We start from the raw sequence: 27,947 nt of genomic DNA, 5'->3' as shown, positions 1-27,947 counted from the left end.
TACTCTGTACATAATTGTGTACTGTATGGACATTATTTCATTTGATCATCACAATACTCTATAAACTAAGTACTGTTATTTTCTTGTTTCGCAGGTGAAGAAACAAAGGTTCAGAGAGGTAAAATGACTTGTCAAGGTCACACAGCTAGTAAGTGGTAGAGGCAGGATTCAAGCCCAGGCAGAATGACTCTGAACCATTCAATCATACTGAGTGCCATCAGATGATTTTTCTATGGCCAGAATGGCTTCTGTCTCAGTTTTGGGAATCACTCCCTGCTACCTAGTCCATCATAAATAAAGAACATCAAAATCTTCTTCTCTCTTCTCTTTAAAAGTGTCCAGAAGCATACCTGGACCCGCTAATCAATCTTAGCATCATGAAAAATAGAACAACTGGACAAGATGTGGAACAAGAAGCACACAGCAACAACCGATGAAGTATTGGGACCTAAAAAGTTGAACCTAAATCTGTTCAAGCCTCTTATTCAGCGCTATCCGACAGAACTTTCTTCGGTGATGGAAATGTTCTCTACATATGATGTCCAATACAGCAGCCACAAGTCAGGTGTGGCTACTGCACATTCGAAATATGGCTAGTGCAAGTGAGGAACTGAATTTTAAATTTCATTTTATTTTAATTAAAAAACTGAAGTGGTGTGAAATATTCTCCACTAAACATAACTTTATTGTTTTGGTAGGATTGCATTTCACTTTAAACCACTGCATGGCAAATGAGTTGAGCTGTGCTGTAAGTGTAAACTACACGCTGGGTTTTGAAGACTTAGTATGAAAAAAAGATTGTAAAATATCTCATTAGTGATTTTTACATTGATTACATGTTAAAATGATAATATTTTGTATACATTAGGTTAAATAAAAAATATTAAAATTAATTCACCTATTTCTTTTTACTTCTTACTCAATGCGGCTACTAGCAAATCTAAAAGTACATATGTGGTTCATATTATCTTTCTATTGAACAGTGCCAATAGGAAGGGTATCTTAATACTAGTAGTATCTAACTACTAGTTTACAGGAATTACAGGAGATAGGAGATGAGTTAAATAACACCATGAGGAAGGAATAAACCAAATCCAGACAGTGGGACAATCAACAGGACAAATGCCCTAGTTTTTCCAAAAATCAGTGGCATCAAAAAAGAGTAGGAAGGAGAATTACTACAGAATAAAAGAACCCAATGCAGTATGTGGACCTCATTTAGACGCCAATTCAAATAAAGCAACTGTAAAAAGCTATCTTTGGGTCCATTGGGAATATCACCACGGACTGGAGAGTGGACAGCAGAGGCCTGGCTGGATAATTCTGTTAGGTATAATAAATACTTGATGGCCACATTTTTAAAAACTGTCATCAGTTTGAGATGCATACTAAAGTATTTACATGTAAAATGACATGATCTGAGATTTTCTTCAAAACACTCCAGCAAACAAACAAACAGTTGGAGTCGAGGGGAGTAGGAGTTTTATACAAAACAAGATGGGCAAAATGTTGATCGCTTGAAGCTGGGTGATGGGCACGTGAGGGCTCCTTACATTATCCTCTCTACTTTGTATGTTTGAAATCCTCCAAAATAAGAAGTTAATAGCAAACGTCCAGAGGAGGAGGCTCCTCATTCTCCCTCAGCCACCCTCCCACGTAATGACCATCATTAGATGGAAGTTCTTCCATAACAGATGAGGAAACCGAGGCTGACAGGAGGGGAAGCGGCCATGCAAGTTCTCCCAGTAAGGCAGTGTGTAGTCAAGACCACGTCCAAGTCCCAGCCTGCAGTCCACACTGTCTCCACATCCTAATGTGTGACTGGGGACAAGCTGCCCTAACTCTCTCAGCACTGCCTCTCAGACACTGGGGGTAACAGAATGTCTACGTGCTAGGCTTGATCTGAAGAGCAAATGAGTCGGTGCACCGAGCAGGGCACTCAGCTCAGGGACTGGCACATGACAGCTCCATCAGTGGGGGCTCTGCCACGGTCTTTCTATTTGTTTGTTACATGTGGCTAGCATGGGCTCAGGTTGGGTAAGGGGCTGGGAATGCAGTGAGACTTGAGCAGGGCCTGCATGGAGGAAGCAGGGAATGAGGACAGGTGAGACAGGCAGGGAAACAGCACAAAGGCACAGAGATGGGGACAAGCATGGGGCATGTATGTGGCATTAAGTCCCTGTGCACAGGCCAGCCTTGGAGGTGAGGTGACGACTGGCTGGAATGCTGGTTCTGCCACTTACCAGCAAGTCACTCTCCACCTCAGTCTTTTCTCATCTGTTCCATGGGGTTAAAAATACCTCCTTAAGTAGATGGAAGAATGTCAGAAGTATGTGTTCCTACTGGGACGTGAGCTTCTCGAGGGCAGGAACCCTGACTTAGGTGCCCATCTTTACATCCAGTGTTCAGCACATAACAGATGCTGAGTAAATGTTTAGAGAGAGAGAGGGGGCAGAAAGGAGAGAGGGGGAAGGTGAAAGGGTGTAGAGTGAGTGAGCAGATGGCACATGTGAGCATCCTGGTTGCTAGAGCTGCAGTGCTCTCCACTCAGAGTGAGCTGGGTGTAGCCCCAAGTGGCTGCCTTGGTGTTGGGGACCAGGCAGGTGCACTATTTTCCCATGGGTCTCATGGGCAAGGTCACCTGGGGCAGGTGCTGGAACCTAGAGCACCCTTGCAGCTGCTGAAGGAAGAGCCCTGACTCTGCTCTGCAGGCCCGGGTCAAAGGGCCAGGATGGTGGTCCCAATCCTTCCCCAACGTAGATGCAACCTTAGCCTTGGGGCGGGGCATGTGAGAGTTCCAGGGCCCAGCTTTTTTCCTTGTAAAACAGGAATGAAAAAAACCCAAAACAGTCTTATCTCCCCCTTCAGGGGTGGGGGTGGGGTGGGAGTGGGAGGAACCTTGATGTAAAGTTGGACAACAGCTATGAGATCCTCGATAAAGTCCTTGAAGTAAATACCATGCACCACGTCATTGTCAGGGGTGACGGTGGTGGCAGAGGGCTTGATTTAGAGCTTGCCACCTATGCAATGTGCTTCCCCAAGCATTCTCTCACTCGAGACTCACATCCACCCTGAGGGGTAGAAGGAACTTCCATCCTGATTTTTCAAACGAGGAAACTGAGGACCCAAGAGAGCAAGTGACTTGCTCAAGGTCATACAGCTAGTAAGTGGCAGAACCAGGATTTAGACGCAGATCTTCTCAACCCCAGTCCACACGTGTTCCTCTCACCATGCCACTCTCTCCACATAACAAAGCCCGAGTCACTGATGCAAAAAGGAAAGCTCAAAGCCACCCCAGGCACTGGGCAGTCTGACATTCTCTTCAGCTGCATCCACGCCTGCATCACACTGGGCTGTCGTGTTATTTGTCTCTCTCCCCAGCTAGACTATCTTTGCTTCCACAGTGCCTTGTGCAAGAAAGACATCCAATAGAAGGTGGGTGAACGAAAGAACAAAGGAAAGAAATAAAATATTAAAAATATCAAAATGGCACAGAATATTCTATATCATATAGATATAGATATAGAATATAGATATAGAGTATTTTGCCTTGGTATTTGCAAAAGACCTATCCAGAGCCCTTTGCAAATTTTCAAATCCATGGTGCCCCGTCTGAAACACACAGGGCCCAGCCCAGCCCTTGTTTTTCATATTCCCAGCCCCTGCTGGGTCGTGTGAGGCTGTGACCTTGGGCACGTCCTACCATTCCTACCTTAAACAGAATGCCACATAAATGTAAGGAATATTATGATAATGTGGATGTGCCCCATCACTCAAAGCCACTGATGGCAGGCCCAGGCTGGGTGAGGACTTTGGGGGACAGTAATCAGTCACTGTGTTTGAACTGTGATCTGAGCAGACCAGATGAGACATGAACTCTGGATGGAGAGGGGAACAGCCATGGTGGTCTTTAGAATCTTCCCCAGAGACTCGGAAAGGTTGGAGGCTGATGAGCCCGCCAGGGTAACTGTCCAAGGCCTGGACACCCAGGCTGGGGACACTCACACCAGTTCTCAGGCACCTCTTCTCAAGGCCATCAGGGAGCTAGGATTTTGTTCATTTTCCCCCCAATGTAGTTTCTCTCAAGGGCCTCTCAGCCCCAAGACCTCTGCCCCGGAGCCAGTCCCTGTCTCCTCCCAAGCTTCTCTCCTCTCACATCCCAAACCTCTTTAGCTTAAATAGGAAAAGCAAAACCTAATAGCCTGGCCTCCTCTGCTCTCCTCCCAGTGTCCCTAGCATCAGCCCTCTTCCTGCTAGTCTCACCTTTGCCTCTTTGCTCCCTGCAGGTTTGTCTGCCTGCTGGAAACGCTTTTCGGAAGTCTTTCAGGAATGCGTGCTCAAACGACCTGCATAGGCAGTGATTTGGGAAGGATGCTGCCATAGCTGCCAGGGCCCAGGACAATGGACTCAATTTGGGGAACTGGGAAGCACTGCCACCACCGTGGAGGGCTCTGCCAGGCCATTCTCTGGTATGCAACCGCTGGGGTATCACTTTCCACTAGCTTAGAGTCAAGGAGGCCCCAGAGTGGTCAGGGCACACTTACATTTTTCAGAGCAAGCTCCACCTGTGACATGAGTTAATCTACTGAGATTTTGAAAATATTCTTTACGCCGTGCTGAAGTCAACTTATATGGACAACTGAGTCCTTCCCAACGCTGCCTCAACAGCCCTGACTAGAGGCAGCTGCTGTGAAGGAGGTCGTGGATGGGTTGATAATAGCCGAAATGGACTTAAATCAGAGCTGGGCGTGTCCTCTGAGTCCTGGCCACTTTAGCAGAAAGCAGGAGGAAACCCTGCACCAGACAATAGTTGCTGAGAGGGGCAGTGGGGTAGACCCATCCACAAAACCTGCACATTTCAACGAAGCAGGTGGACGCTAAGAGCCATGGTTAAGCATTGGGCAAACCCACTAACCTATTAGGACACAGTGAGGACCAAGAGGCCAAAAGCTCCTGATCAGCCCAACAGGGGTCACCAAGTCCAAACACAAAAGCCCATGAAAAGCCCTTCTCTCTCGAAAGGTCCTCCGTCTCAGATCCTGGTCACATGTGGTCTAGGCACAGTCTTTGCAACAATCCGCAACACTCCATAGACACGCGCCCTGAGACAATGAAACAGCTTGAAAGTAAGGGAGGAGACAGAGAAACTATGAACAGACAGAACTCAACAAACATGGCAGCTCAAGCGAGTCATGGGAGCACCAGTGTGAATGCTGATGTTATGGGTGGTGACAGCTCACAAGAATATGGCATATAACTGTTGATTGACTGTGAGCCCTGCTGGGAGAAACAGGGACATTCCAAGAGCATCCCAGATGCCAAGTTCTGGGGTTCAACAAACAGAGAGAAACAGATAAATTCCCCCAACAATTACAGAAATGCCAATTAAATGACAACAAAGTTTAATTTTATAACTATAAATGTCAATAAATAATGAACTCTGTTTTCAAACAAATGACCCCCGGCTGGCAAGGCTGCAGGCAAATAGGAATGCTCCTGTGTTGCAGGTGGTGCTGGGAAACCAACACCGTCCTCTTTAGTGAGGCTATCAGAGCCCTAAAAATGTCACCCTGGTCATCCCATTCCTGAGGATTTATCTAAAAAGTTAATTCAAAAGAAAAGGGGAAAATTATGGGAAGAAAGTTATTTTATGGCGGTGAAATTTGTAATGGTTAAAAGCTGGAAAATAAAAACCAAATGTCCAAGAACAGGGAGATATGGGTATGTAATTCAATGCAACACGACACGGTCAGTTAAAAGGAAAAAAGCTACTTATGGAATTATGTTAACTAGGGGGAAAAGTAGAGCAGGAAATTGTACAAGCACAACGGTTGTATGCAAATACATAAAGGCTGAGAGGAACCACAGGAAAACATGAATAACTCTGTTTCGGTGGTAGGATTAAGAATTAATTCTTTTCAGTTGCTGTAAAGTTTTTTTTTTGATAATAGACTTTTAAAGAACTGGTCTGGCCTTCCCAGCAAAAGTGGGCTCGTCACTTTCTGCTGGGAACCAGTATGCCAACTGCTAACCCTTAGCCTTGGGACATGTCACATGTCAGGCTGTCCACATGGCCGGCTACACCTGTGGAAACCCACCAGGCTTGTCTGAGCCAGGCAGGTGCATACACCAACAGGTCCAACTGTCTGGGAGTCCATGGGAGAAACACGGAGGACACCAGGAGTTAGAGAAGGGGAGAGACATTTGGTTTTTTTCTATGCATGTAAACACTGAGATGAATAATTTAAGAATCAAATCTGAGAGTATGCAAATGCCTATCTGCTATATAAATCTATATCATGGCAATACCAGAGCATAGTTCTCAAATTAGAATGATCTTAAATGTCAGGTGGTCCATCCAACCTGTAGGCAGGTTAAGGGTGGCTGCCTGGTTTATAGATGAGATCTGAAGCTCAGAGGGGTGAGGTGACTTGCCCAAGGTCACAAAGTCAGGGATTCCTGAGACAAATGCCACCACTCCTCTGCTAAGTAGAAGACGCATACATGCCTATGAGGCTCAGGACATTCCCAACACAGGTGCTTGACTCGACACAGCCACTGTGACTTGTGCCAGAGCCCAACTCAAACTCTGTTTTCTGCCCGAGCCCCACCTCCCCATTCCATGGTGACACCTCCAGGAAGGATGCCAGGTGGCCAACTAACCCCTGGGTCTTGGTGTCTCCTATTCAAATTCCATCAGACTATGAAGTCTTCCCCAGCCAGGCCAGTGTAAGGCCATCCCACTTCATGCTCATAGCTGTCTACACAAACAGTGTGGACTCAAGTCCTGGCCCTGCCATCTCCTGGCTATAGAATCTTGTAAGTGACCTGGTCTGTCAGCATTCTTGTCTGTAAAACGAGAACAGTAGGAGTCTCTGTGTGATAGGATTGTTATGAGGATTAAATAAGGTAACAGAAGTGCTCAGCACAGTGAATACAAAGTAACCTCTTCACGTTACACACTTCCCTCAACACAGTTTCTCTGAGGACTGAACAAGATGACAAACGTGAAGCACCTGGCAAATGCTTGGCTTATAGTAGAGCTCTCTAAGTAACAGTTCTTACCATAATAATAACGGCATCCAACACAGCACAAATACAGGGGATTGTTCCCAGGAAAGGGCTGAGAAGGGCTTCGTGGAGCCCAGAGGATGTTTGCTCTTCCCTCCCTCGTTGAACAGAACCTCCCTGACAGCCTCCTCTGCATCGCATCCCACCCTCTGCCCTCCTCACTCTCCCACATGCTCCCAGCCAGGAAGTGACCCCAGCACTAGCCATTTCTTTTCTTTGATCCCCAGGGTCCAATGAAAGCCAAACCTAGACCTTCTCCCTCAGTCCCTACTCCTCGGCAAGCCCCCCTTTGGCCCAGGTTCAGAAGGAGGATGGGGGTACATGAGGGAAACCGCCCTCCACTGACTTCATCTCCTCTGGGTCAAGCTTAGGTCTGGTTGCTGCTGCCCTGTGGGGCCTGTGGCTGGAGCTTCGCCACCCTGCCTGCCCCTGCTGCCCACTATGGGTCCTGGGCACCCCACTCACAGCTCAAGGATGAGCACCACGTCGGTGCGGTTCTCGAAGACATCGTGCAGCGTGATGACGTTGGGGTGCAGCACCTGCCGCAGGATGCTCACCTCCCGCTGGATCTCCTCCCGGCACACACCGCGCCGGCTGGCCTGGCTCTGCCGCTTCTTGATGAACTTGGCTGCGTACTCCAGCCCGGTGCTCTTCTCCCGGCACTTCTTCACGATGGCAAACTGGCCACTGTGGGGACACAGACCCACACAATTAGGGCCATTGGGGAAGTGACCTGGCTGTCAGCCCCCAGGCCACATTAATTCTGAGTCATTCTGCCAGGGCAGGACAAATCACACCTCCAGCCAGCATCCCCACCTGGCCGTCAATCAGTGACTGAGATGGGGCAGGTACTGGGCTTCCCTTCTGTTCATAGGATTCCTTTACATTTTGCTAGGAAGGAAGGTTAGTGTTGTCATTCCCAGTGTACAGATGTGAACACTGAGGCTCTCAGAGGTGATTGATTTGATCAGGATGACACAGCCTCATCGTCCCAAAGCCTCCGCTAGAACCCTAGTCTAGTATCCACCAGATGACACCACGTGGTCCAGAGGCTTATACTATTTAATGAAAAGATTAAAAAGGAAAAACAAAAAAGATCAGCTTGGTTAAAATACTAACAGTAACAATTCCCCGTTTGGCCTCCCTTATCTGGAGGCAAGTACAAATTCTTCTGTTTGGAATTGTGAGGGGACAAAGCACCACCATATTCTCATGTTTGCACCTTTGCTCCCACTCCCTCCCAACAAATAGAATCTCAAATACCCGACGCGACCCAGCAGCTAGACAACAGGGGGTCAGCGCAAATATGAGGACGATGCGCTTCATGCAAAGATAAGGCCAGAGGCTGGGTCGGTGGGGATCCTGGTGGGGGTGGGGGTGGGGTGGAGGCAGCTTCACACTGTTAAAACCACGGTGGGAGTTTGTCACAGTGAGAAGGCTGATAGGACTACAGAGTTGTCAAACGTTAGGAAACTGACGCACAGTGACAAGTGAGTCACCTGAGGTCATCACAGAGTTAACGGCAAAGCCAGGCCCCAGAGCCAGGTGCCCAGCCCACTGTCCACAAAGTTGCTTAAAAGAGTCAACACTATGCTTAGTGCCCTTCAGGGCTGGGCCTGGAATTCCTTCACTCCAGGGACCTACACAGCAACCACGAGATGATGTCCATGCCAGGGCAGCAGGTGGCCTGAGCCAGCTTCCCTGAGTGCTGCAGGGGCAGCCGACCCCATAGGGAAGGGCGGCAGCCTTCTACTTCACCATCTCAGCTCTAAGTCCCAGGAGACAGCCCAGTGGCCACCCCTCCTGGGGGTCCCCATACCCTCTTCCACCATTGCCCCATATTCTCTTGCCACCCACAATACCCACTGCTTGAGACAGAACTTGAAAGTGTTAAGGTTCAGCTTAATGGCTTAATAAGGGGGTCCCAGTCTCCACACCCAGGATGTACTCTCAGTGACTCTGAGCTAAGAGTCATACGCAATGAAATGCTTTGGATATTTGCCTCAACCTCAGAAAACAGCATCACATCTGAACCACTCCATTACTAGAATAATCCTCAGTGAGACAGCCTTCAAAATAAACTTGAGTGACCAAAAAAACATTAAGTAGAGAAAGCAAGGAATGGATATGCCAAAACTTAAATAGCATTCTATGGCAACCACCTTAGAGATGTCACCAAACATACATGCAAGTCTCTCTCCACCCCTCATCCTCCATTCATTCAGCGCTGTCTGAATGCCTACTCTGTGCCAGGCTCTGTGCTGGGCAGTAGGGCAGGACCAAAGGCAGAGATAACAGGTGCACATGGAGCTCTCAGGTGGGAGAGGGCCCTGGGGTTGGGCTGGACTGGAAGGCTTTGTGAAGACAAATTTATGTTATATAGTCCATTAACTCTAAAGTTGCAGCTATTTATGCCCCAAATATTGGCCCTGGGCAGTCCACACACCAGAGGCTGACGCACGTGGAGTGAAGCCAGGCCTCCCAAAGCCAGAGTGAACACATTCAGCAAGCTCTCTAACACAGCTGGTCACTTGGAGCCACTCTGGGTCTCGGGGACATTGGGTCCCTTAGTGGGTGCCAGCAAACACTTGACAAAGCTTCCCGTCCCAGGCGGCTATGAGGATCAGCGTCAGGATGACCATGCTCCCCTCCTCTTTCTCTATCACCTCAAATGGCAAGAGGCTGCATCTGCAGCCCTGAGGACAGACAGAATTCCCTCTTTCTAGCTGACAATGCTGGAACCACAGCTTAAGGATTTTAAGTGATTTGTTTAAACTTCCAGACCACAGAGGTGGAGGCACAGGGTTTTTATAAAGCAAAGCTAAATATTTCAGTTCTCCTTGATATAGCTTCCCTTTTTCTTGTGATAGACCCGAGGCATTTTTCTATATCACATACCTGAAAAATTCCTCAAACTCTCAAAAAGCAAATGAGTGTTTGCTTTTCTGGGTTGAGTTTTCTCTTTGTGAGAGCAGCTGTGGCAATGAGAGGTGACTGGGGGACAGGCCTAACGTGCAGGCATCTACCTCCCACCAAAAGGACGTATTTTGAGAGTGGGTGATTAACATGGAGCCAAAAACCAGGCAACACCACCCATCTTCCCTCACTTCATGGGAGAGGGGTCCTCTGCTCATCCTGCCCTGGGATCCTCAAGGAGAGTCAAGGCCACTTGCTGGTTTTGCTTTCTCCTTAGGCTGTTACTGAGAAGAGTAGAGAATGTGCTCCACTAGGACTGGTCCCCAGGCCACGAAGCTTTGGGTATCAAAAGCAGCCTTCAAGGTTGGACACGCCTGGCCTCGGGAAATTTCCGCTGTCACTGGGGCAAGTGGCTACCTACTGTGAGCATCAGTTTCTTCACCTGTAAAATGGGAGTCATGATTCTCTACGAGGGAATTGTGAAGACTGGAAATATCTGTAATGTTGGCCCACAGTCAGCACTAATAAATGGTAGCCATCACGACTGCTATTAGTTTATTGCTCATGTGAAGGCCAAGCAAGAGGCACCAGACACAGAAGTCACTGATTTAAATGGCCTACAACGTGTGGCTAGGGAATTAGTATAATTTTTAAAAACCCCGTGATGATTTCAGTGCACAGCCAGATATGGGAATAACTTTGTTCTAAGCAATTAACCTACTCTTAATCCTTAGAGTAGCGGTTCTCAACTCTGGCTGCACAGTGGAATCACCCAGGAAATTTAAAAACTACTGGTGCCTGGGACCCATCTCTAGAGATTCTGATCTCCTGGGGCTGGGTTGCAGCCTGGGAACTGAGATACTTAACAGCTTCCTGGGTGACTCTGATGTGCAGCCAGGGCTGAGAAACGTCAGCTTGCAGCAGTCCTCTGGCTATCTCCATTTTACAGATGAAGAAATTACACTGCTGTTACTCACACTCTTCCTTGTCATTTCTAGTATTAATACATTACCCTCCTCCTTAGTTCTTTGACCTGGCTATTTGAGAGAGAGAAGGAGGGGAGATAGGGAGTAGGGGGAGTGCTGTCTCTCCCATCAGGACAGTTTTTGCTTGAGGGGTCTGCAACCTAACTGCTCCAATATTCATTTCTGAATCAGGATACAAGATTACCCTGGACTTTGGGGAATAAGAGGAGTGAAGTCTACAGCTGGACATCCCCCGTTCACTGTACCCACAGCAGATGCACAAAAGCCAGACCTGAGGTGGCTCTATTATGCCCATCAGAAGGCACCAGCAGACCCATGGGCAGGTGAAAGCAGTGATGGTGACAGGCCCTTGTCTGCCCATCAGGAAGGCTCTGAAGCCAGAAATTTGGTCCCCACGGTGCAGAAGTCACCCAGCTAGGTTATGGGGGCAAGGGATGAACAGTGAGAGCCCCTCTAGGTTAGGATGGAGCTACCCAGGGTATCATCCAGGGAGGGAGCAAAGGGGAGCCATCCAACCTGTAATGGAGGTCATTGCCAACCCTAATACAAAAATATGAGAATGCTGAAACTTTGATGCATGCATGCAAAGCATGCATATTCCAATACCCTCCCCCACAGCAGCAGTCTGTACCTAACCTAGGGTCTAATGCAGCAAAGGGCTGGTAGTCAGAAGGTCTGATTCCTGGTCCTGACCTGCCATCAAAGCTTCGTGGGCTTGGACAAGGAACCATCTTCTCAGTTAGTGTTTCTCCACCCACCACCTCAGGTCTCACTTCAGAAAGCTTCCTGTCAGGAAGCTCCAAAGAGCCTGTGAAGGCTCTAAACAGAAACGAAGGCTCTCTCTTCACTCTCCAAATTCCTACCTCTGGGCTGATGTCTGGAGACTCTGGAGACTTGGGTTCTAGTCAGAGCCCTACCACTAACAGGCCATGACCCCGGGCAGCCTGTTCAACTCCCTGGGCCCCAGCTTCCTCCTACGTCAATTGGGGATGAGAGAACTTGGTCTGCCTGCCTCACACTGTTGTTGGGGAAATCATGAGATAACGCCTGAGAAAGGACTTCACCTCCAGCGCTGTAGAAACCATGAGGTGTGGGCGTGAACTCTGTGCCTGAGGCTGCCTTGCAGAAGTCACGCAGGAGGGTTTAGTGAGGGACAGTAAATCCACAAGACACAGAAACTACCTTCCCTGCTTCTGCCAGCATGCTTTCCTGCAATTCTGTAGGAAACACACCTCTCTTCTCAGGCAGAGGACTCAGCTCCTCACTCACTCAGCACCCTGGGAGGATGGAGCAGGCAGCGTAGAGATCAGTGTCACAGATGGGCCTCGTTCCAGAACTCGGCTGGGCCCAAAGTGGCAGCCCATGAGGGTCTCCTGTTGTCTGCCCACAAATCAGATGATAAGGAGTAAACCTAGAACAGCTTCTAGAGCTCAGAAATGGTGTTGGTGTCTCCAGCACCAGCTCCTAAGCTTCATGGAAGAGCCTGGCTCAGCCACCCCAAATTCTTCACTGCCGAAGAAGAATAACTCAGGCATGACCCAAATCTCATACCACGGGATAGATTTTATATAACAACATGGACGTTACAACATTTACATCCAGCTTTTCTCTTCACCCCCTAATTTCATATTTATTCTCTCTTTTAGTATCTGCAGGTATCACTCTTAGTTCCATTTTACAGATCAGAAATCTGAGGCTTAGGGAGGTTAAATGACTTGGTAGTTGGGCCAGGTAGCAGACCCCGATAGCAGGGCTAGGACAGAAGCCATGTCTACCGACTCTAGGTTCAGTGAGACTCTCGAGGTAACCAGCCAGCAGTGGTGTACCAAGCAGTGAGGAGCGGGCCCAGAAGGGAGGAGCATTTTATCACCAATATTGTTTAGATTTGCCAGTGCACAGTAATAATAAAAAGCAGACATTTTTATTTGATTTTATCATTGGTTTTGAATTCTCTCAAAAGACAATTCCCCCTTCATGACCTGCATTGAGGCAGACCACTCTTGTTGCCCACCCGACCCCACCTTCATGGTAAGCAATGGCCAACCAGACTTGTCCTGGCAACCCCCAGGGGCTGGCTGCCAAATGTGTTTTGTAAGAATATGAAGAGAGTGGGTCTACTTCATTCTCGTTTTCAGTCAACTGCAGAGAGTCCACGAATTTGGTAACTTGCCCCAAAGTCATTAGTTTATCAAGGTGGAGATGAGGCAGAGCTGCACAGAATGCGAACTCAGGGATGAGAGGCCTGTGAGAGGAGAGGTATCAAATGGGAAGTGTTCCAGGTCAGAGGGAAGTGGAGACCAGGTTCCTCCTCCCGCTTCCCCCAAGCGGCCACAGTTCCTCTTCCCACACTGGAGAACAATGAGCCGTGATTCCTCTGGAATTACCCTGCAAGTTTTCAGGGCCACAGGTCAGGGATAATGCTTAGAAGCTTCCAGTCAAAGCCACCCCAAGTGTAGGTCAGCAGATGGGGGAATGGGACCTTCAGCTAACATGTCTCAAAGGCACGAGCAGGAGTGGCTCAAACCTATAGTCTTCAGGAACCAGATCAACCTGATCTCAGAGGATCCACAACTCTATCCCACGGCAAAAGCCTGTTTGGGGATGGTGTCACCAAGGCCCTCCTTACTCCTCTGCCTGGCCAGGCTTGACTGTGGGGGCTCTGTGGCTGACCCTGCCCTTTATCACCCTCTGCTTCCCAACACATCCAACCTCTAGCCAGGCGACTCCTAATTCCCATCAACAAGATCCTTCCCCTCATTGCCGTACCAATCAACCTATTCTGATCTCCCATGCCCAAGTCCAGGATTTGGAGCCAAAAGACCCATGTTCTATTTCTAGCTCTGCCACCTTTAGCAAATCACATAACTCTGAGACTCAGTTTCCTTGTATGTTATGCAGAATAAGAATATCCCAATCTCACCAGATTTTAATGAGAAAAGTATGTGAAAGCACTATGTAAACCATAATTTTTCCATGAATGTGCATTATTCTTTCTTTCTACCACATTTCGGTCCTGGTCTCTGTTTTCTAATCCCAGCGTATTCTTGAACCTGATTCAGCCCCAATGGACCCAAGCCTCAGATCCTAGTTTAAAAATAAATAGTTCTGGGGAGGACTGTGGCCACTGAAAAGTAAGGTCCCCAGGTAGTGCCAGGATCTAAGAAGGCAGAAAACACTTTAGGGCACAGTAACCCGAGGTCAGGGTAAACAAGGGACCAGACATCCTTTGGAGGGCAAAATATGGTGAAAAAATATAAAGTTCCCAGAAGTTAGAGCACGAAGCAGGTCAGGATTCCAGGCCAGAGAGATGAAGGTAAGGAACAAAAATTTACCAAAAGCCAGGTGGGTAGCACGTTGGGAACTAGGTACATAAGCAAGGAGTGAGAGGCACGTGGGAGCAGCAGCCAAGCCAGCACGTGGCGGGTGGAGATTTTGGAGCAAACAGAAACAGGGCAAGACCTGCAAATGTAAGAGTGCCCAGAGCCATTCAAATGGCCTTTTCTCACAGCTAGTGAGCCAAGCCTGCTAATGAACCTATTTCTCCTCTCTGACTGTGTTGTCAATGTCTTTCTAGTCTTTTGACAATGGGTTTTAAACTTATGTGAGGTGTGCAGCCCTCTCTCAAATAAATCTTTCACAGAAGCCCAAGACGGAAAACAGATAAAAAGCAATGTGTCTTGGGGCTGGCCCCGTGGCCGAGTGGTTAAGTTCGCACGCTCCGCTGCAGGCGGCCCAGTGTTTCGTTAGTTCGAATCCTGGGCGCGGACATGGCACTGCTCGTCAGACCACGCTGAGGCAGCGTCCCACATGCCACAACTAGAAGAACCCACAAGGAAGAATACACAACTATGTACCGGGGGGCTTTGGGGAGAAAAAGGAAAAAATAAAATCTTTAAAAAAAAAAAAAAAGCAATGTGTCTTTTTGAAGAGAGGTGCTCAGAGCCCACCTACTCACCACCTCCACCCCCACAATGCCTAAAGGGGCCTCACGGAACCCCCAAAGCCCCAGGGAACACAGTTTGAGAAGTATGCTCTATAGTGTGGAAGCATGCTCTTTGATGATCCCAAAGCAGTTTCAAACTGTAAATGAAAAAAAAGGAGAAACAGAAAACACTGATGCTTCTCAAAATTACTATCTAGTCTTTCAAGAAGTCACTCTGACTAAGCCCAAGGTCAGGGTCAACAGTAAGGAACACATGTAGAATAAGCATCAGGAATCAGAAGTTTCCAGTGAGCTGAACCCTGACCTATAAATGGCCCCTGTCCACAGAGTCACAGGTGTCTGCTTGTGCTGGCCTGTGGCAGCTGCTTTCACAGGTCAGCTCATTTAATTCCCTGGCCCTGCAGACTCACTTCCTCCCTCTGACCATTTTTTTTCCTTTTGGTCATAAAAAACTCTTAAAGCATAAAAAGGAAGGAATCATTGAGCAGAGCCAAGTTGGGCCGAGGTATGATTACTTTTTGGAATCTATTTTTAGTATAAGCACATTTTGACGCTATTGTCAAATGAACACGAGCCCACAGGTCCAAGGCCTGAAATAAATAAGGCTTGTTTTAAGTTGGGCTTGGCTATATAGAGAAAGATATTCCCTGAAAATATAGCTCAGCGACCTCCGGGATTTCCCTTCATCTAGAGTCTAGTTTCTAGACAGTGACACAATGTAGGTTACTGTGGCAGTGTTGGGTTTGAAAGGTACCATCCACCCAGTCACCGTCCACTCACCTACCCATCTCCTCCACCCACCCACCCACCCATCTACCTAACTGCCCCTTCATCAACCCATCCATTCACTAATTTATTCCTCCCTCTCCCATCTATCGATCAGTGTCCTAAATGCTATAAACAGGACACACTCCACAACTTGAAGGGCTTACAGTCGACTGGGGAGATCAGATGAACATTAATGGAAAAATAAACCTGGCATGGATGTGTAGAAATATCTGCCTCAAGGTCAAATGAGTGGGCAAACAGTGCAGCAGCAGTGCAGCAGAGGGAAGGAGAGATACCTACCGAGGGGAATCAGAGGAAGCTTTATGGAGCAGGTGGGATTTGAACCAGACCTGGCAGAAAAAGCCGAACTCAGACAAAGGGGAAACAGCTCGCCACAGCTGGAGGAGCAGGGAGGGATACACAAATGCTCTATTCTATGGAAGCCCCAAGTTACCACTTCTCTACCTCACTTTCTCCCCATCAAGTGGCCACTTTCTCGAGGCAATGCATCAGGAAACTGAACTTGCCCTTTCCTCTCCTCTTTGTGCGGGTGGAGGGAAGGGGAGAGCAAGTGGTCAGCAGCTAATGATGTTCCGTTGGGTTGGGCCCCCTTCTCACCATCTGAGTTTCTGACAATTAGATGTAAGTTTCAGTAATGAAAGAACTTCAACAGAACAGGGCAGCTGGCTGGATCCTAGAAACATCAGCCAATTGGCCTTCACAGCCTGGGCAAGGCCCAGGAGGCTGGACCATAATGGAGGAGCCCTGAAACATGAGCTCATGCTGCAGAGCAAGAAACGGAAGACAGAAAAATCCAGGATGGTTGAGGTTCTGCAAGTACTGTGGGGATACAGGGTGATCCGTCATAAAATGGTGACATGAACGGTTTATCTTCTACGATACCTCTCTCCTGATTTGGCAGACCCCTCCCCTCTAGTGCAAAGAGTTCTGTACCCAGCCTGTCTCCTGTGATCTTTGCACTTCCCCTTGGCCCACATCCCCCTGGGATCCTTTCCATAATTCACGTAAAGTGACAAAGGATTCCAGAGGGTACAGGGAATGACCTCATTCCAAAGTAACACATTCACATTTTTCACAGCACCCTTGACCAAGAGCGGCTTTAATGGTGGCAAGTTTAGGCACACATTGGGCAAGTAGAGAAACTACTGGAGATAAAAAGGTCTTTCCACTTTCCTAAAATTCACACCATATACGTGGCTCTGCAGAGGACTGAGCACATGTGTCTGTGTATGCAAATGTGGGTGTGTGTACAAATCACAACCAATGTTTCTTGTTGATCCTCTTCTGCACACAGATCTTAACGTGTGTGGGATGCTTGTTGCAACTTCTTCATTGACATATACACTCAATTCTTAGCTGTCTAGGGTGGATGCTCTGTTTCTCAGAATTTCTGTGAATTTTTTATCCCAAGTTTGCTTTTTCACTAGTACTTGAAAATGCCCCAGATCACCTCTCCCAAACACTCAGGGCTGTGAACAGGGAAGATCACACACTGTGGGCAGAGCACAGGGCTAGGAGTCCAGGCTCCGTCACCAACTTCCAAGAACCTTCTCTCTCAGGGCCTCAGTTTCCTCATGCAAAAAATTAAGGGTTGGACCAGACGTCCCAACCCCCATCCCAGCGCACCCTCTTAGGATTCTCTGACGCAGGTCAGTATGTCACACGTACGTATCAGTATGAGACACACAGGGTGATTTCTGGGTTTCCCACTGCATAGGGCCCAGCCATGGGTTCAGGCTACTGAGATTTATCAGTCACATGTTGACCAACTAAATTTCCAAAGAGAGAGTGGGATCAGGGCCATGGGCAAGGAAAGCACACCTCAGGCACTCTCAGTAAGATGCCCCTGCACCATCTTTACTTCCAGCAAAATGCTGAACACATCCAATGCCAAAGGTATTTCTACAACAAATGACCTGGGCATTGACCTTAGCCCTTAACCACTGAGCAGCCTGTAAGAGGCTGGCGAGTAAGGACTGTCCCAGTCACCCTTAGAAACCCCACAGGGCAGGCTCAGCACCGAGCACGACGCAGGCAGTCAGCCAGCGTTTGGAGAAATGAGAATCTAAACTGAGGCAGGAGTGTGGTGAAGGGCATCACCACAGGCAGCAGCAGGAGCACTTCACTGGCAGACTCACTCAAAAAAGAACACGTTCTTGAAATTTTTTATTACAAAAGGAGTATGTTCGTTATTAAAAGAAAGAAAACATAAAAAGGCACAAAGAGGAAGCTTCCTGGGATAACCGTTGTTACCATTTTGGTGTCTGCTCTCTTGGATTTTTTTCAGCGCATACAACAGTCTTTTTTATTTGTTTGTTCATTTATTAAATCTAATTGGGATGACACTATATGTACTATTTTGGAAACTTTTTCTTTTGGAAACTGTTTTTTTTTTTAATTCTATACTTAATTTATGACGAACATTTTCCCACATAATTAAAAATTGTATTACTACCTGATTTTAAATAATATCCTCCCATACAGATAAAGCATGATTTCTAAAGCAAATTCTTACTTTTGGATATTTATATTACTTCTAATTTTTAATATAATTAATAACAGTGTTATAAATACCCTTATGTATAAATCTTTGCACATATCCCTGATTATCTTTCCTTAAGATAAATTCTAGTAAGTAGCATCCTAGGTCAAAGGTTATGTTAGGGTTTTTGATACTTGACCAACTATCCTCCAGAAAGACTCTCCCATTAATACTCCTAACAGCTGTAAATATCATTAGCATCCCTACTCCCTACCCCATACATTTTCACCAAATACTGGCTCATTATTTTTTTCAGCTTTACCATTTTGATACTTGGAAGATGATATCTCATTGCTGTTTTAACTTGAATTAAGTTAACTAGCTTGTAGTTGATTATTAGTAAGAATGAACATCTTTCGTTTGTTTACTGGTAATTTGAACTGCCTACTCATATACACTTTGCTAATTTTTCTATTGGAGTGTTTGCCTTTCTCTCATTGTGTATAAAAGCGCTTTACATACTTGTGATATTAACCCTTTGTCATGTATGTTGTGACAAATAAAAATGGCAAGCAATAGGATATATTGGAGAATATGAGGAAGCCATTTGGTATAAACCTAATTCGGCCTGACCTTGTCTTTCCAAAAGGGCCTGACCGTGGCTGTTGAGCATGCACTGTATATCTGCTTTAGATATTCCCTATGGTAAGAACAAAGGCCCTTGAGATAAAGGTGCAACTTCCCTCCCCCTCCCAACGTTGGCATTTCTTTAAGGATTAAGCATCTTTCCTTAGGCTAGGAACTGATTGCTGTGCTCACCTGTGACCACCCGGCTCAAGACAATAGACTTGCCTCCTGCTACGCCCCTCCGAGAGAGCAGACCCACTACCTGCTGTGTCCATCAAGTGCTGTGCTGACAGGGCAATCTTGTGACTATTGTGGGAGGGACATTTCAATCATATGTGAAACATCCTGCTTGGGGGTATATAACCACTCTGTACACATCACTTCTTTGGTGCCCTTTCTTCCTTTGGGAAGAAAGGCCCCAGGCCATGGTCCTCAGATTTCTGCTCAGAATAAACTCACCCAAATTTTCATTTATAGATTGGTTATGGATTATTTTCGTCGACAGTTGTAAATCTTTTCCCTGATTGTATTGTCCAAAAAGGGGTTGTAGGTCTTCTCAGCAGCAGATGATGTTAACCAGTTTTTTCCCTGTATCTCTCCTCCTGCCTGTCACTTTAATCACCCAACTGCTGTGCCTCAGGAGCACTCTGAAGGCAGGTGCCTCGTGCCTTTCTGAAACTCTTGACATGGTTGGTCTCCTAGGCACTCCATCCAGGTTATACCTTCAAACCTACTGCACAGGCCAGGGGAACTACCACCATCCCTCGTCCCCTCACACCCCACATCCCTGATCCTTTCCTCAAAGCCACCTCGCCCTTCCTCCTGGCAATGTCCCTCCTGCTGGCTGACTGCAGGAAGGGATGGCATGTGGGTGAGCGGGTCCATCTGCAGAGTAGGCCTGGTACCCCCAGGGTGGGCCGCAGCTGTCGGGGTGACCAGCACAACAGACTCCTTCAGAGATGCAAGGTATCTCCCCTGCCTCCAAATTATCCGTTAGGCTATTTCGTGTCCTTTGTAACAGGATGCACATAATGCCTTTCTTTCAGAAATTAGTACCATGAAGATGTCCGTCTACCCTGAAAAACTGATACCCTTCCTCATTTTAGATAATGAAAATGACTACCTTATTTCCCTTTTGTAGTCTTGGTGGTCAGTGACAACAGCAATGGCCTAGACCGTGGGTTCATTTCCTTCCTCCTTCCTTCGCACCAGTGGTTCCAAAACTTGGAGGTATAACAGAATCACCCGGGGAGCTTATTAAAAATGCAGATGTCCAGGCCTTACCACAGCTTTGACAAATCATAATCTTTTGGAGGGCATGTGGCTTTGTGTATTCCACTTTTATTTTCAAATTCTATGTGCCTCTTATTGTATGTTGCCTCAAATCCTTAACATACATGAGCAAGAGGAACTAACTATAAGTGGTTCTGTGTTGCCATCAGTGCAACACGGAGAAAGATAGTGAGCTGCAGAGCACGTCTGCAAAGACAGAACTCCATCCATTTCACAGATGGCTAAAGGAGGCCCCAAACTGTTAAAGGTGTTGTCCAAGGCAGGACCACCCAAACGATCATTTATTGTTTGGTCAATCCTAAAGCCCAAGTTGATTGATTGCAGAGCAGAAGGCATTTCCCATCATAATAAAATAGTGCCACATCCCCAGCCCCCTCCTGCCCCCAAGCTCACAGGTAGCCCATTCCCTCATCCCCACCCTCAAAGGGATTTGACTTTAGATCCACATCCAGCCTCCCTATGCCCACAAGCATGGAGGGTGGGGTGGGGGTGGAGCGACCAGGTCCAAATCCTCTTCAAAGCAGATTTCCCTCCAATCTCTCCTCCCAGCAACCTCCTCTCCCCAGCAGAAGCCAGAGCCTCTGTTGGGCGAGCAGCTCAGAGATGCCGCTGTGCCACCTCCTCTGTCATCACCACCTCCAATTAGCAGCTACCAGGTGCCCTCGGGGCTGCCACTCCTTCCTGGTTCTTCTAACTCTGCTCTAAGTTATTATAGGATTTAGCACTGCCTGACATGTTTACTTCCAGCCTAATTGTCAGGACACAGAGAAAGTATGTATCATATCCAACAAGAGTTATTTTCCCTGTGTCTACCCAAACGTAACCTAGAATGGACCCCAGCCTCCAACATGGCCTCTTCCATCTTCCTGCCAGGCCTTCCTCGCTAGCTGCCTCAGAGTGGCCTTGTCTGCCCATGTGGCCCACATTGGAGTCACAAAGGGGCAGAGATTAACCAGCAGAGCTCTGAGGACACAGGGGGCTCAGATCTGGGCAGGACCCCAGGATAACGCCAGCCAAGTTCTGTTACTAGCTGGCTCTAGGAACTGGGGTGAGTTTCTTAACTCTTCTGTGCCTCTGTTTCTTCATCAGTAAGATGGGGATGAAAACGACCTCACAGGTTATGAGGAGGATTCAATGCACTGACACATGTGAGTGCCCAGAACAACATCTGGAACTTGATGAACACCGGTAAATATGATTTTAGTTTTAGTTCTCTGGGCTTCAGTTTCCTCACCTGTGAATTGAAAATAATACACTTATTTTACAGGACCGCTGAGAAATTTTAGTTAGAGAAATGTGAGAACGCTTAGCACACAGCCTGGCATATCCTTGGGGCTCAGTAAGCGGTTTCTGAATGATGAAGGATGAATAAATCAGACAATAAATATCATGGTTCAGAGCAGACGTTTTTACCCGTGGTTGCAGGCTGCCCTTTCCTGCCCCTCAATATCCCAAAAAATCACCTCCACCCCTCCGAGAGGCAGGCCCACAGAACAGTCACGGGCCCCCAAAGGGGGCCCTGTACAGGCCAGGCAGGCACATTCCTGCCTTATCTTGAGAGCTGGCAGGTCCCAGCTTTCCTTCCAGAGCAGACTGAGAAGCCAGGCTGTGCCTCAACACATCAGGGCCCAGGACGGCCAGGAGACAGACTTTCTCCCTCGGGCCTCCTGCCACCACATCATTTCCTCCAGGTCAGGGACTCTGCAGGGTTTCCTGACAGAGGTTGGATCTGGCTAGTAAAGCTCATATATACACAGAGAATCTTCCCCAGATAAGCAGAAACATTTGCTTGGGTCCCTGGGTCTCTGTTGAGTGGGCCCACCCCCAGAGCAGACCCAGGGGAATTGCCAGGAAGCCTAGCCAGGAGCGGCTGTGATTGCCATGACCATAACAACAGATGCCCTCTGTGCGCACAACTCAACATCCATCACAGTCCTTACGGCTCTGCACTGTTCTGCCTACTTGCCTGAATCCCCCACCCTGGGCTGTAAATTCCTGAAAGGCAGGGTCAGCCCTGTCTTGCTCACTGTTGTGCTTTTGGCATCCATAAGTGTTCAATAAGTACGAGTTGAATAAATGAGTCTTGAGTGCAGGCACTGGGAACACAGAGATGAACAAGACGCAGTTCTCATTCACATGAGAACCACCAAGTATTTGAGGAAGGTAGCTACCCTGTCCCTACCCTTGCAAATCTCTGTTCTTAATTATACATTCTGTGTATCTTCTCTCCCATGCTCTTTGAGGGCAGAGCTGTTCTGTAGAAATTCTCTTCACCCCCAGGACACCTAAGTTCACACAAGGTCGCAGTAGGCACTTTGACACAGACAAAACTCAACTCAAGAGCACGGCCCGTACACTCTGCTGGTGACCTGCCCAGGCACTCTCTGTTCTGAGAGGAATTTTCCCACGGATCCCAGAAGCGAGTAAGGTGCAAAGTGATTTGGTCAAAATCCCCTTCCCCACCAGCCCAGGGATTATCTGACCACACTGGGGCTGGGGCTCAGGATGGTCCACAAGCTAGGTGTCAGATCCAAGCCTTTCCAGAGCACAGCAGAAAGTGGGAGAGGCGGTCCTGCCCCCACAGCTGCCAACAGCTGCTTCTCACAGGAATCGCAGGGGAGGGGAAGGACCCTTTTCACAGTTGAAGGAAGTCGCCACAGAGCAGTTTACAGCACAGCAGCCTGAGAGCCCAGGTCTCTCAACGACTATTCTGTGTCTTTCCACTACGGCAAGGGTTTCCAAGGTTGTTCCAGTAGCAGAGCTCTTTCCCTTTCCATTATTTATTGCTTAAATTTTCAGCAAGGTAATACACACAAACACAGCTAAATCAAAACTAAATTGCACAGAACACCTTAGAGTGGAATCAATAGGGCCCTGCCCTGTTCCTCTCCTGCCTCTGCTCCGCTTGCCAGAGGCAACCACTTTTAACCCTTCTCATATTTAAGAAGGCTTGTTTCAAATAAATTTCACATAGAAGTTCAGTGTACAAAATATATCAAAGCTGGGCTGGCCCGGTGGTGCAGCGGTTAAGTATGCACGTTCCACTTCGGCAGCCCCCCGGAGTTCGCCTATTTGGATCCCGGGTGTGGACATGGCGCCTCTTGGCAAGCCACGCTGCGGCAGGCGTCCCACATATAAAGTAGAGGAAGATGGGCATGGATGTTAGCTCAGGGTCAGTCTTCCTCAGAAAAAAGAGGAGGATTGGCAGCAGATGTTAGCTCAGGGCTAATCTTCCTCAAAAAAAAAGAAAAAAAATCAAAGCAAAGATGCTTTGGTTGGAAGGGGAACAACACAAAGTACTTGCTTGGTTACCAGACACACACACACACACACACACACGCAGGACAGCCCCTAAGTCTGTACCATCAGACTCAATGTGAAAACCACACCACCAAAGGAATCTTCCCCTTACAACACAGCCTCCTGCTTTTACTGGCGGCCTGCTGTGGAGGCAGAGGGAACCCTTCTCCCTGAACAGACACGCCTGCATCAGGTATACCTGGATTTTGTCCCCACAGCTCCTCCCTTACCCAGACTCCTGAGGTGTCACCATCTGCAGCAAAAGAGACCTCTACAAAGCCTCAAGTTTCCCTAAGGCTTAGGCTCTGACTGGAGGGAGAGAAGCAGGGCGGAATCAATGTGTCACAGCCCATAAAAATGCAAATAGTGAGTAGCTAGTTGGATTAGCAGTCATGAACACCTTAATATGAATTAGTTGAATTAGATTGCATGAGGGCACCCTGAGTTCGCAAACTGGGAATAGGGAGGACAAAAGGTGTCAAGAATGCAACAAGAAGGGCGTGGGAGCACTCTCTGATTGCTTACTCCTCAGTCTTTCCTTTCTTCGAAATATTTAAGTGAATACTCTTCAACCACCTTCACTACCCGCGGGAAAAAAAAAGTTCTGGTCTGCACTGGCCTCTGCTGTGCTGCCCCATTGGATGCTGAAAGCAGGAACTGGCTCATTCCTCTATCTCTATGCATCACCATGCAGCCATGGGGAAATGCAGCTTGCCACGCAGAAAGGACGGTTATCATACCTGACAGTGCAATCTCCTTCCTTCCTCCTCCTTCCTCCAAGCACTCACGATGTACGTTTTCTCCCTCCAAAACTCAGAGCAAATACACAGCCCAGGAAGACAACAGCCTCTTGCCACCAGACAGGGATGGGAAGGAAGTGGGGGCATTGAATTTCAATCACAGATCTCAGCACAACCTTCCTGGAAATCTCCCTCCCTCCTAGGGCCCTGGGCTGCAATTCCTTTCTTCTCCTCTCACCATTGGACATTGCAACCCCAAGGACAGTGCTCCTCAAAATATGGTCCTTGGACCAGGAGAATTGACTTCACCCTGGGAGCTTGTTAGAAAAGCAGAGTCTCACACCACACCCCAGCGCTACCAAATCAGAATCCGTGTGTTGATACAACTCCCAGGTGATCCATGTACATATTAAAGTTTGAGAAGCACTGTTTTAGAAAAGAGTATAGCAAGCCCTCAATCGATTACTTCACGGAATCCTGGGTACCCAAAAATTCACTCCGAATTCCCTTTGGTTCTGGACCTTCTTGTTGGAAATCTGGACCTATGAGATTGTTTTCACACCTTGGCAGAGGCAGTATAATGAGCAAACAAAAATTAAAAATATCTGTTGAATGATTCTTTCTGTGAATAATAACAAGTAACTCTTGAAGAGTAGCTTTATGATTTACAAAGCAGTTTCTTGTGAGTTCTCTTATTTCATACTCACTGAATCCCTGGAAGGCCCTGGGGTCAGGCATTGCTGACTCCTATTACAGACAAGGAGCCAAGTCCAGGGGCCTTAGAGTGGCACAACCAGCCTCCAACGTGGCACTTTCTGATCCACATCTGGTGGAAATGTCATGGCTCAACACGGATTAACCACAGTGTTTGGAGGAAAGAATGATCTGATTTTTTAAATGTTTAATAATAGGGTTCATCAGAAATTCTTTTTTTATTTGGGCCTTCTTGTTCGGAAAATGAATTGGCTTTATCTGCCCTAAAAATGAACAATACTCTGCATATATGCTTTGATCAAATATTTTCTTGAAGATAACAGATCTTGAAAGGTCTTAAAGTTTGTCCTATTTATCGCTGTGTCTTCCACAGCATCTATCACAGTAATTTGCATATAATTGTTAATAAATATATGTGAATTAATTAATTGACAGACAGATGACCAACTGGCAAATTTACTGGAATACGTCTTTTCATCTCTCATTGGAGAGGCCTGTAAACTGAGCTATAGGTATGAAAAATGGGGTCTTACCCCTAAAATATAAACTAGATTCCTGATATCATCTTGTTTTCTTCTAATCTGCCTATTTCTCCTCAATTTAAAAGGCCGTGCATACACACACACAATTCCATTTAACAGAGGATTATAGTTAACTGACGTTTCACAGAGTGAGGCCACAATGTATCTGATTGTCTCATATGTTTTCAGTCTGGCACAGAAGGCAATTCTCAGGAAGGAGTTTTCAGAACTATTTTCAGCTTTGACAGCATCCTTGGAAGATTCCCCAGTTTACTTAAAAACAACAACCACCAATTACTTTTATTATTTTGCAGCCATATCTTCTCTATTTACAAACACTTTTTACTATTTTTAAAAATAACAGCTAGGGCTGGCCCATTCGGGTAGTGGTTAAGTTTGCGTACTCTGCTTTGGTGGCCTGGGGTTCACAGGTTCGGATCCTGGGTGTGGACCTACACATTGCTCATCAAGCCATGCTGTGGTGGCATCCCACATACAAAATAGAGGAAGACTGGCACAGATGTTAGCTCAGCAACAATCTTCCTGAAGCAAAAAGAGGAATATTGGCAACAATATATAACAAGATGTTAGTTCAGGGCCAATCTTTCTCACCAAAAAAAACCCAACAAAACAGCTAACACTTCTTTTTTTCTATAGTCTAGGCACCATTTTAAATGTATTAACTCACTCAGTCCTCTTAACAACCCTATAAGGGAAGTATCATTATTGTCCCCTGTTTATAGATGAGGCTACTAGAGCACAGAGAGGGGAAGTAATTTTCCAGTCTCGCACTTAGGAAGGGGCAAGGCTGGATTTAGAACTCACAGGACTAGCCCAAGCCTGTACTCTTCACCTCAACTGCCTCATCAAGAGTGGTGGGAAACAGTCGGCAGTATGGAGAGATGCTGAGATAGGAGGTCTGGATCTTATTCACCTTGAAAGCCAAGCAAGGTCAAGTCTGCCCCGTCCTGAACATCACGAGAGTTTGTTGGGAACCTGGCCATGAGAAAGAAATCAACCTGAGTGTCTACTTATTATTTGTTCCATCCAAAGGAAGGTCACCAGCTGATCCCTGAGGCTCCTTTCTACCTCAGTCACAGGTGATTATAGACTTTTAGGTTAGGCCTGCACAGGCAGAGCCCCCATCCTGGGCCCCAGAGTCACTCATCTACCCCTAGGACGTGTGATCCCAGGAGTCAGATGACCTGGGGATCTGGTATCACCTCCCTCGAAACAGCTGTCATGCCTGGGATAAGTCATAAACTCCCTCAGCCTCCATTTCCTCTTCTGCAAAATGAGGGTAATCCCTGCCTAAGTGAGGCTGCTGTGAGGCCCAAACCGGACAAGGGAAATGAACATACTTTGTAAATAGCAAAAGGCCACACAAACGCTTGGACTGATACATATGAGCTGCACCACTCTCACACATAGACACAGGAGGCAGCTATTTGGCAAGAGTTCAGAGGGCCTTTGCCCCACAATACAGCTACTGACTATCATCTTGTCTCTAAAGCATCATTTCTTAGAGTTCTGGGGCCTTTTAACAGAGAATCGTCTAGTTAATGAAGAATGATCATCAGCAAATCAGTCATTCCCTCCAGGCCTTAGTTTCTTCATTTTAAATGAGATGACTGGAGTGGATCCATGGTCTTCAAACTTCTTAACTAGGAAAGCTCAACATGTAAAACAGATGGAAACAGAAATGCTAGGGCTAGGGGAGCTACATGCTCAATTCCCCTTTCCCCCTCCCCTTTCCCCTTGTGGTGGCCCTGGGGACCCTGGGTTCTAAGGAACACAGCTCGTAAATCACTGGGCCAGGCACATTCCATGTTCCCTCCTGTCTCTAGCCTGTGGGATTCCATGATTCATGCTGGGAGCTGGTGAAGAATGTCAGGGTGAATGGGGACCAAAGAGATTCTTACAGCCATGTCAGGGGACCAGACTACACAGGAAACGGGCTGAGTTTAGAGTGGGATATTCACAAAGTAAAGCAGACACAGCTTGTAGTTGCCCACGGAGAATTCATCCCTTGGGTAAGTTAGTTGGCTGCTATGCCTCAGTTTCTTCATCTTTAAAATGAAGTTATGCTACCATGTGATCCAGCTATTCCACTGCTGAGTATTTATCCAAAGAACATGAAAACACGAATGTGTGAAAATATAAGTACCCCCTATGCTCACTGTGGCATTATTCACAGCAGCCAAGACTTGGAAACTACCTAAGTGCCCATCAAGGATAAAGAAGATGTGGTATACATACAAAATGGAATACTACTCAGCTATAAAAAAAGATGAAATCTTGCCATTTATGATAACATGGATGGACCTTGAGGGTATTATTGTAAATAAAATAAGTTAGTCGGAGAAACTCAAATACCGTACGATCTCATTCATAAATAGAAGATAAAAACAACAGGCTGGCCCCGTGGCTGAGTGGTTGGGTTCGCATGCTCTGCTTCGGTGTCCTTTTGAGGGTCTCGCTGGTTCGGGTCCTAGGCACGGACATGGCACCGCTCATCAGGCCACACTGAGGCGGCGTCCCACATACCACAACTAGAAGGACCCA

The 27,947-nt window shown here is 47.2% G+C and overlaps 1 protein-coding gene across 9 annotated transcripts in view; it reads right to left on the bottom strand.

Moving 5' to 3' along the window:
* DAPK2 (death associated protein kinase 2) overlaps nt 1-27,947 on the bottom strand; it is a 116,354-nt gene that overhangs the window by 46,487 nt on the left and 41,920 nt on the right. For 7 of the 9 annotated variants that reach the window (XM_070577608.1, XM_070577590.1, XM_070577587.1 and 4 more), the window contains one exon: nt 7,537-7,758. In XM_070577608.1, the coding sequence (XP_070433709.1) occupies nt 7,537-7,758 (222 nt within the window). The remainder of the gene's footprint in view (nt 1-7,536; nt 7,759-27,947) is intronic. The other 2 variants (XM_070577612.1, XM_070577613.1) reach the window with 1 other exon arrangement.

Source organism: Equus przewalskii, chromosome 1, assembly GCF_037783145.1.
Source record: "Equus przewalskii isolate Varuska chromosome 1, EquPr2, whole genome shotgun sequence".
NCBI classification, from domain to species: domain Eukaryota; kingdom Metazoa; phylum Chordata; class Mammalia; order Perissodactyla; family Equidae; genus Equus; species Equus przewalskii.
The sequence above is the reverse complement of the archived record's forward strand: the minus strand, read 5'-3'. Positions and strand labels throughout refer to the sequence as shown.